The sequence below is a fragment of the Orycteropus afer genome, unplaced genomic scaffold (genome assembly GCF_000298275.1).
Source record: "Orycteropus afer afer isolate SDZICR_OR568_19922 unplaced genomic scaffold, OryAfe1.0 scaffold00123, whole genome shotgun sequence".
NCBI classification, from domain to species: domain Eukaryota; kingdom Metazoa; phylum Chordata; class Mammalia; order Tubulidentata; family Orycteropodidae; genus Orycteropus; species Orycteropus afer.
This window is the reverse complement of record NW_006921710.1, coordinates 5,457,485-5,467,992: the sequence shown is the minus strand read 5'-3', so window position 1 is coordinate 5,467,992 and position 10,508 is coordinate 5,457,485. Positions and strand designations below refer to the sequence as shown.

The window sequence follows — 10,508 nt, the reverse complement described above, 5'->3', positions numbered from 1 at the left end:
CTCCTATTCCAACTCACAAAAACCCTGTATGACAGATATATAGATATATATATCTATATATCTAAGATTTTTTTTTAATTGGCTTATAATTTTCTTTTCTAGTGGTGTCTTTGCATGGCGTTGGTATAAGGGCTATGTTCACTTCATAAAATCAATTTGGGAGTATTCCCTCCTTTTCTGTATTCTGGAATAGTTTGAGTAGAATTGGTGTCAGCTCTCCTCTGAATGTTTGGTAGAAGTCACAAGATAATTAGTTGCCAACTTTAAAAAATCTGGGGATTTCACTTTAAAAAAACGTTATCTCTGGGTTCTCCTAAAAATAAAACAAAAATCTAGCAACACGGGATTCACAAATTTACTTGGTCACTTGGTTAACATTGGCTGGATTCTGGCGGGAGGGCCGTGGGGATGGACGGCCCTTCTCTGTTGTTGTTAGCTGCCCTTGACTTGGTCCCTGGCTCATGAGGACTCCATGCCCCGCAGAACTAACCAGCGCCCAGTCCTGTGCCATCCCCGTGATGTTGTGAGCCATAGGGCAGTGTTTTTGTTGTTGTTGTTGTTTTTTTTCTCTTTTAATTGTGATTTGGGTGCAAATTTACTAAGCAGATTCGTTTTCCCCTCAACAGATCATGCATATTTGGTTTCAGGGCCCCAATTACAACCCCAACAATAAAAAGCTCTCCTCCCAGCTCCTCCCTGCAATCACCCCTTCCCCTCACCCCTTCCCTGTGTCTTTCTTATCTATGTATTCCTGTCTGTCCAGCTTTCTTTCTGTGCAAATGCTGCCCTTATGATGTCCCTTGGTTGATTGATCTAAGGGGTGCATTTCCCCTTCCACAGGGTGTTCATTGACTGATTTTTTTGAAAGTAGATCACCAGGCCTTTCTTTTTGGTCCATCTTTGTCTGGAAACTCTTCTGAAATCTGTTCAGCATCATGTTGTTGCTGTTGTTATGTGTCGTCGAGTCAGCCCCAACTCATAGCGACCTCTCCTTGGGTTTCTGAGGCGGTATCACCATGGAAGTAGATTGCCCAACCTTCCTTCCAAGGAGTGACTGGTGGGTTTGAACCGCCAGCCTTCTGGTTTGCAGTCAAGGGCCTTAGGCACTATGCCACCAGAGCTCCTGTTTAGCATCATAGCAACATGCAAGCCTTCACTGACAGGCTCTGGGTGGTGGCTGCACGTGAAGTACACTGGCTAGTTATTCAACCCAAGTTTCCCACATGGAAGGGGAGAGTTCTACTGTTGCCCCTCTTTAGCTCCACACATTCACAAAATAAACACTCTTATGTAATCAGCCCCAGATCCAGAAACTGAGCATCACCAGAACCCAGAACCTCCTCGTGTCCCCCCAGTGACTCCTGTCCCCAGTGCAAGGATACTCACATTCTGGACTGATCACAGCATAGTTTTGCCTGCCTTTGTATGTTATACAAATGAAATGATCCAGTGCATACTATTTTGTGTCTTTCATTTAACATTATGTTTGCTTGTAAACTTCATTCATATCACTTCATGAAGCTTAGTTCATACACGTTTATTGTTTTATAGTGCTCCTTCACATGCATAGCCTACAACGTACTTATTCTTCTGTTGGTAGACATTTATACTGTTCTCAGATTTTGGCTATCATGAATCTTGTTGCTATGAACGTTCTTGTACGTATTTATCACACACATGTGTGTGTATTTATGCATTTCTAGTGGGTATGTAGCCAGGAACAGAATTGCTTTGGTGGACCCTGGCACACAGTTTTTCAGATTGTACCAGTCTACTTTCCTACTAGTTGTTGTCAGTTTCTGATGTTTGCCTTGTTAATTGTTGTTACCTGACAGGCCCTGCAAAAAACGGCATGGAGGCCACATGTTATGACCTCCTCTAATCCCACAAGAGGAAGGCAGAATCACCATCAATAGCCCAAGGCCTATTACTGCAAGGCTAGACATGCTGCCTCCCTCCAGCTCTTTGTCCAACCGTTCCCCCCAAAGCACCCACCACTTCTCTCCTGGATTCGATAATTCGCTGCAGTGGCCACACAGAACTCACAGATAATGGGGTTTATTAGGGAAGCATCAGGCTACAACTCAAGTTCAGGAAGAACGCTCAGTCTCTCTCCCAGCCCACAGTTCCTCAGCCAACAGTCTCTCACAGTCTCTTTCCCAGCACTGCTGGTCCCTCGGTGTCTCACTCAGCAATGCATGTCTCTTGCGTCTCTTCCCCAGCTGCACGTGTCTCTTTCTGGGGCGCATCTTCCTCAACCAGCATCTTCCTCAACCAGCAATCAGAGAGAGTTCTGCCTCCAGGAGGCCTCCTTTTGAGCCCGGAAGGGTGGTCAAGCTAGCCAATCACAGCATCAGAACTCTAAGCATGTGAGAGAGAGTAGGAACCTCCCAGAACATTGTATTGTGCCCCGCCCAACAGAAATAACCCAGGTGGATAGTTTCAGCAATCAGGAGCTCCTCAGTTGCTCATAGAAAATCCCACCTTGGAATTTACAAAGACTCATGGATAGAAAAGCCACACTAAGTAATTTACTACACTGCAGGCCCCAAAAGGCAACGGGGTTTGTAGTTCCCAGGCAAGAGGCTTCTAAGGGTTCTTCCAACTCTAACCTTTTATCCTTCTCTAAAATTCCTTACTTAGTTGTTATTTTAAAAACACGAGTGAATGTTGCTACAAGTCTTCTAAAGGGTACCTGCTTTCCCCTCCTTTGATTGTTAGCTACTGTTAACTTGGCTCTGATTCATAGTGATCTTATGTATAAAAGAATGAAATATTGTCCAGTCTCCCACCATCTTCATGATTGTTGCTACGTTTGGAGGACACTGAGTCAATCCTCCTCACTGAGGGCCTTCCTCACACCTTCACCAACACTCTACCAACCATTATGTCTTTTTCTGGCTATTGGTCTTTCCCCATGACGTGTCCAAAATAAGCAAACCGAAGTCTCACCATCCTTGTTCTAAGCATTCTGGGTTTGTTTTTCACTAAATTGTTATTAATTTTATTGTTGCTATTGTTGAAAATACATTTAACAAAACATACACCAATTTGGTTGTATTCTAAGGCTGATTCGCTTGTTCTTTTGGCAGTTCATGGTATACAAAATTCTTCACCAACATCACAATTTAAATACATCAATTTTTCTGTTTTCTTTTTTCATTGTTCATCTTTTGCATATATATGAAGCATTGGAAAGACCATGACTTGAGTCTAGGGCACCTTAAAGCAGACCAGACTCACTGCCATCAAATTGATTCCTACTCATAGCAACCCTACAGGACAGAGTAGAACTGCTCCATAGGGTTTCCAAAGCTAGATATTTATGGAAACTGACTGCCTCATCTTTCTCCCACAGAGTGGCTTGTGGGTTCAAACAGCCAACCTTTTGGTTGGCAGCTGGATGCCTTAACCACTGGATTCATCCTTGGCATCCTCCCTATGCACCCACTTAAGATCATGCCTAGAGTCTTGGAGATGGGGTGGCGGGTTTGGGGAGTGATGGAGTGGAAAAGACTCCAACCCCCACATCAGGCCCCAGGAGATGGGAGAGAGCAACTGATTCCCTTTCTGCCACCCACCTGCTCCAAAGCAAGCCTCTTGTTCGCCTTCACTGAGGTCCGAGCAGGAGAAAAAGGCTGATTCCAGGGCTGCAGGCGAGTCGCTGGGCTTGTTCCAGTCCTTCACTCAATGAGGTGAGCCAGTAGGCCCTGGGCCACCTTGGTCATCAAAATCACATCTTTGCTTTCTAATTCCTTTTTTTTTTTTTTTTTAATAATTTTATTTTGTTATTGTTAAGTATACACAGCAAAACAGTTTCTACATGTCACTGTTTAATTCTTGATTATCAAAAAACCAAACCAGTTGCTTCAGTGTAGAGCTGCACTCTGTGGGGTTCTTGTGGTCGTGGTTGTGACCTTTCAGAAAGAGATTGCATCTGCTGAGGTGCCTCTGGGTGGGTGAGTTCAAATGAATCACCAACCTTTTAGTTAGTAGCCCAGTGTTAACTGTGGGTGCCACCCAGGGTGATAGAGAATCTGTTCAACATTCCTTTATCTGAATCCTCCAAGCTGAGACCTGGAAGTTGGGAAGGAGTTAGCTAGTCAGCGGTGTGTGTGTGTGTGTGTGTGTGTATGTGTGTGTGAGTGAAGAATGTCCTATGGGGAAGTGAGGCAAAAGCATGTGTTTAAGTCTCCTGGAGACCAAAGGAAAAAAGGAAAAAAAGCTCACTGCCATCAAGTCAATTCCAACTTATAGCTACCCCCTTTGGATTTCTGAGGTGGTAAATCTTTACAGAAGTAGATTACCCAGTCTTCCTCCTGCAAAGTGGCTGATGGATTTGAACCACCAACCTTCTGGTTAGCAGTCTAATGCCTTAGGCACTGTGCCACCACAGCTCCTTAAAGGGAAAAAAAAAAAAAAGGAGAGGACAATTTTTCAGTGAAGGTAGGACTTTCTACCTAAGGAATTTGGGAAATGACCGAAGTAAGCTGTTTCTTGATCAACAATACCGTGAGGCGCCTTCTGAGAACAAAACTACTCCCCACAAGGAAGACTCACACCCAATAATGCCCAGCAAAGAAATGCAAAGATTGAAACTAAAAGGAGTTTACCCTGATTGGAGGGTGGGTGGGGAGTAGGAAGAGATAAGGCTGGGGAAGGAGGCAGGGGCCTAGCTTGTCCCAAAGTCTTGTAAATATCTCCTCCTGGAGGGGCGTCTCCAGAGCAGATTTAACCTGGTGCTGTCTCTTTTCTCCAAGCTTTTTCCAGGCAGCCATCTCTCCTTTCATCTGGTTCTTGGGCTTTGCTTGCACCATGGCCCCAAAACGCCAGTCTTCACTCCTGCCTCAGACGAAGAAACCTAAGCTGCAGGAAACGTTGGCCTCTCTGAACTTGCTGAAGGGAGGTAAGTCTCTGCATTACATTTTATTGAGGATTGAAGGGATTTGCAAGAGTTGACTATATGTATTCCCCCCCCGCCCCATCCCTCTTAAAACATGACTCCAAACTTCCCTGAAAAGAAAGAACCAGAATGGGTGAATCCCAGGAGCACATGGCAGCACATCCATGCCCCCAGTGCAACGCCAACACCGAGCTCAACTCCCCATCCTCAAAACCCACTCTTCCTCTGGGGTTCCCTCTCTTGGTGAGGCTGGGGTGACACGTGACTCTTGCTTCTCCATCACCCCTTTACACCCAGTCAACTCCCCAAGTCCTAGTGGTTTTACCTTCTCAATACCTCTCATATCCGTTTAACTCTTCCTGCCGGTGCGACCCTCCGCAGCTCTGGCCCAAACTGTTGCCACCACCTTCTCATTTGGCTTCCCAGTTTCCTGCTCCTATCCAGCCCAAGCTAAGCTGATCCACGTGGCTCACTGGCCTGAAAACCATTCCCAACCCCCTTTCCCATTGCCCTTTAGGTAAAGCTCTAGAGGCTACCAGGGCCTGGCCTTACCTGCCTCCTCCCCGAAGCATCACAGTCCTGACACTCTGTCACCATCCAGAGCCTTTTTTTCTTACCTCAGAGTTATGGATCCCCACTTAACCCTTGCCTGGATCACTCTCCTCCTCTACTGGCCCACATCCTCCTTGTTGTTCAGGTCTCTGCTGAAAAGTCATTTCTTGCAGGCATTCTCCTTTGGCCACAGTTCCTTGGTGCTAGGAGCCCACCTCTGCCCTTGCAGTGGCTAGAATCGCCCCGCCCCAACCTTTATGTCCTTACATTGTAATTTTAACTGTTGATTTCATGTCTTACTCCACCCCACCTCCCTCAATTAGATGTTAACTTAGCACTGTGTATCAAAGGCATATAGTTTGGAGCCAGACACAAAATTGGTTGTTTTGCTGGTACAGTGGGGGAGCCCTGGTGGTGCAGTGGTTAAGCACTTGGCTGCTAACCTACAGGTTGGCAGTTCGAACCCACCAGCCGCTCTATGAGAGAAAGAGGAGGCAGTTTGCTTCTGTAAAGGTTACAGCCTTGGAAACTCTATGGGGCAGTTCTACTCTGTCCGTTAGGGTCACTGTGAGTCTGATTTTGGTTTTGGATCAAGTGGGGAAGTGGTGGGGCCTTTAGGGGAGAACTGGGTTTTGGCAGGTATGAGGTAGGGAAGTGGGCTGAAAAGCATGCCCTAGGACATATGACTTGACGACATATAACAACAACAACAGGACATATGACAGCAGGCTAGCTTTGAGGACACAGGAGAGGGGCTTGCAGCAGACATGGCCAAAGTCCGGCCATGCTTGTCAAAGGAGCACTAGATGCGGAGTGCTCATCTCAGTGCTCCTGCAGACCTGCTGAGTGACCTTGGCACGTTGTTTAACTCGACTCTCAGTCCTTTCACCTTCCACATGGGGATGCCAAGCATTTCTACCCTGTTGACGTCCATCCCAGTGTAGGGAAGCTGGGCTGCTGAGGCTTGGATCCTGGCTCTGGCTTGTTGGACAAGTGACCTAACCTGTGCTTATTTTCTCTTCTGTAAAATGGGTTCAACAGCACCTATCTCTTTGACTTGCTGTGAGGCTGAACTGTAAGTGATGCACTGAGACAGAGACTGGCCCATAATCAGTGCTCTTGAGATAGGCAGTAGTTTCCGTCTCACTTAGATCGATACCAGTTGCCACTTTGCAGACTGCGACGCATGGTTACCCCAGGTGTGTCAGGGGAGTACCGTGCTCCCCAGGGTTTTCAACGGCTGAGTTTTTGGAAGTAGATTGAGAGGCCTTTCTTCTGAGGCACTTTGGGTGGCCTTGAACCTCCAACCCTTAGGTTAGCAGCTGAGCATATTAACTGTTTCCATGACCCAGGGACTCATCTTCCCTCTTACAAGCAGCAAAATGTGGCTGAGTCCCCCTGACCTACTTCCATTTAGCTTCCTGGGAGAATTAACAGGACCAGAAGGGATTGGAATGTACAGCCACAGTCCCTCCGAGGCATTTATCTCAACCCAAATCACTGCACAGACCACTCACTAAGCACTGCTAGATTGTGCCAAGCACCTGTCTGTCCAGCAGTCCTTATAACAGCACCATGCAGTGGTTATCTCCATTTTAAAGATCAGGGAAATGAGGTTCACAGTGGTGTGTGTATGTGTGTGCTTGTGCAAGCACGGGAAGGGTGTGTGATTGTGTTCAAGGGCATCCAAGCTAAGATTTCCTGGTTGTTGCTCAGGGGACTGTGTGCACTATGGGTAACACGAGCATCTCTGTTCTAATTGTGTTCTAGCTGTGGGGTTCTCTTCCCTTCAAAGAAACTTGGGAAGGGCAGAAGAGGGCGAAATTTTGATATTGAGGTGTGAGACCAAGGAGAGACTGCAAAGTTCATCATATGGGGGAGAGGGAGAGACCACTGTATTTGGAGGGGTGGATTATCTCCTTGGGGTGCCCACACCACTCCCTTGTTTACTGAAACTCTAGCCATTTTGCTTTCTCTTTCTTTTCTACTTCCCCGTGTGCTCTTTGCATTCATCTTGAGAAATGTCTGTGGGAAATATCTGGAAGAGGAGCAGGGATGGTTCTAAGAGCTAGGGTGCTTGGAGGGGAGCCTTGAAGCTAATCTGAAGGCATTACAAGGTTCCCTGGGGCTTCTGTAGATGCTTGGGAAACACAGGTAGACCAGGCATGCAGGAGATGCTGTGGGTGATTGGTACTAACCTACAAGCAGATTTTGTAGATAAAAGCAGCAGACCTCAGCAAAAGGCTTTCCAGACTGAGTTTCATCCCACTAACGGGTCATGAAATCAATTTAGTGGGGTGCGACTAGCACTTAAGGAGCTCTGGTGGCGTAGTGCCGAAGGGATTGGATGCTAACCAGAAGGTTGGCGGTTCAAACCCCCCAGCCACCCCACAGACGGAAGACTGGGCAATCTACTTCCATAAAAATTGACTGCCTCAGAAACCCAATGGGGGTCTTTATGAGTCAGAAACAACTCAATAGCAGTGAGGTTTTTTTTTTTTTTTTTTTTGAGTGGGTCATGAAATCAACTTAGTGGGGTGCGACTAGAATTTATGGAGCTCTGGTGGTATAGTAGATAAGGCATTTGTCTGCTAACCAGGTCAGTGGTTCAAACCCACCAGCTGCTCCACGGGAGGAAGTTGGGGCAATCTACTTCCACAAAGATTTACAGTGAGTTTGGTTTTGGTTTTTGACTAGCATTTTAACAACATAATAGAAAATTACAGCATCACATCACACTTAATATTGTTTTGCGTGTAGATTGGTACTGGATCATGATATAAAATGTACCTCTTACTGTAGGTTTGAGGAGTTCTGGTAGCATAGTGCCTAAGGCATTTGACTGATAATAGAAGGCTGATGATTCAAACCTACCAGCCACTCCACGGAAGGAAGACCAGACAATCTACTTCTGTAAAGATGTACCACCTCAGAAACCCAATGGGGGTCGCTATGAGTCGGAATCAACTTGATGCAGTGACTTTGGGTTTTTTTTGGTGACTTCAGGTTTTTCAAAAATTGAAAAACACTATTTTAAGGCAAGGGCATTTTCATCCTCTAGCCTGGTTTAGAGCCTTTGTTCTGCCATTTGCATCAAAATTCAGTGTATCAGTGAAATGAGAATATTAAAACCTTCCTAATATTTAAATAGGAGCTCTGGTAGCATAGTGCCTAAGGCACTTGACTAATAACAGAAGGCTGGTGGTTCAAACCCACCAGCCACTCCTCGGAAGGAAGATGGGGCAATCTACTTCAGTAGTGATACTGCCTCGGAAACCTAAGGAGGGGTCGCTTTGAGTCTCCAACTCGACGGCACATAACAACAACAACAACAACAATATTTAAATAATATTAGGGCATGTTAAGCACTTATCACAGTCTATGATCCATTGTACATGCTTCAGTAGTATGTTAGGGCCTAATCAGGAGAATTGATTGTAGTATTTTCTTTCCAATTCTGTTTTCAGTGATATCACAAGGATGGTAGATTGAAATGACTATGGTACTTCGGTAGGATACTGTCTCGGAAACTCAAGGCCGGGTCACTATGAGTCGAGTCCGACTCAATGGCACATAACAACATAACATGGTGAGACTATTTACACCATGGAAGTCAGCAAATGTTACACATCAGCTTGTTTTTGCCCTGGAGAGCTGTTAAACATTTACTAGTTTGTCATTGGTGCTAATTATTCTTCCTTCCAAAAGCTGTCCAATTGGGATATACATGGATTGAGTTGGATTCAGTTGGGAGGGAGGTACGGTGGGGGAAGGATTAGATGAATCTCTGGGTTTGGGGGAAAGTCTAAGGAAGACATTTGTATTTTCTGCTCATGACTGTATTCTTGGCCCATAGATGTCATGTCATTTAACATTTATTGATCACCCACCATGGACTGTCTTGAACATTAAAAGAAACTGCCTGCACTCTGCGTTGATAACAAAATACGAGTGCTGGAGGGCAGGATGTCTAACCTAACCCCCAATTCTGGTTACAAATTTATTTAAGGAGAAATTTGAGGCTTTGTGGTCCGTAGCTGGGGTCCCTGCATGAGAGGGAATAGAGAGCCTGGTACATTTGCATTAACTGGAAAGCATCTAAACACACATGCCCTGGTTTGGTGTTTCAAGGCTTGACGCTACAGCAGACCTTGTTCCTCGTTTCACGTGTGAAGTTAACATATCCCAAAGATCCGTTGTGGGGCGTGGAAGGTTGTAAAGTGGCCACGACCTGCTTGGACTAGCACTTAGCATTCAGTATTATTATTATTTTTTTTCTTTTTGCAAACTTTAGGCACCAACTTAGGTCAAAAGGACCCAAGAGTGATTGTGGCCCCTCCCTGTCTTCAGAGGGCTTCCACTTAACCGACACAACGTTCCCATTTGTTAGCCTGTTTTGAATTGTATAATTACATAGCAAGAGAGAGCTCTAGTGGCACAGGGGTTAAGCCAGTTTGCTGCTAACCAAAAGGAACCCACCAGCTGCTAGCGGAAGAAAGATGAGGCCGTCTACTTCCGTAAAGATTTACAACCTTGGAAACCCTACGAGGCAGTTCCATTCTGTCCTTTAAGGTCGCTAGGAGTAAGAATCGACCCGATGGCAGTGGTGGGTGGGTGGAAGAGGGAGACGGTGACTTGCCGGAGTTCACATAGTCGACTGGGCAAAGCTTAGACTAAAACCCAAGAAATGGTCCTATGAGTGGGCTGGGCAGTTTCCGGCTTTGCAAACAGACCTCAATTTCAGTCAGAACAGCGGCTTCCCCATCAAGAAAATAGGATGGAGGTGTCGCCTTCCCCCTCAAAAAGGGAAGCCCTGCGGTGCCCCAGTAGTGTCCCTGGGCGGGTGGATTTCCGCCTCTCATCAGGCCCGGATGTGAAGTCTGACCATTACGAGGCCTGTACTTTTGGGGCACTGCGAACACCCCTCTCTGGGGCACCCCGCACCACCCCGCAGAGAAGGGAAACCGCTCCGCCACCACGTGACGCGCCCGCAGGGGTGCTCGCGCGCAGCCGGGCGAGGCCCCGCCCCTCGGGCCGCCGCGCGCCCGTCACT

General features: G+C 46.5%; 1 protein-coding gene across 1 annotated transcript in view; it reads left to right on the top strand.

The window, feature by feature from the left end:
- Positions 1–4,794: 4,794 nt before the first annotated feature.
- The window catches only part of SET (SET nuclear proto-oncogene), an 11,100-nt gene continuing 5,386 nt past the window's right edge, over positions 4,795–10,508 (top strand). Inside the window, exon 1 of the mRNA XM_007944258.2 lies at positions 4,795–4,906. Coding sequence (XP_007942449.1) covers positions 4,816–4,906 — 91 coding nt within the window. The 5' untranslated portion in view covers positions 4,795–4,815. The remainder of the gene's footprint in view (positions 4,907–10,508) is intronic.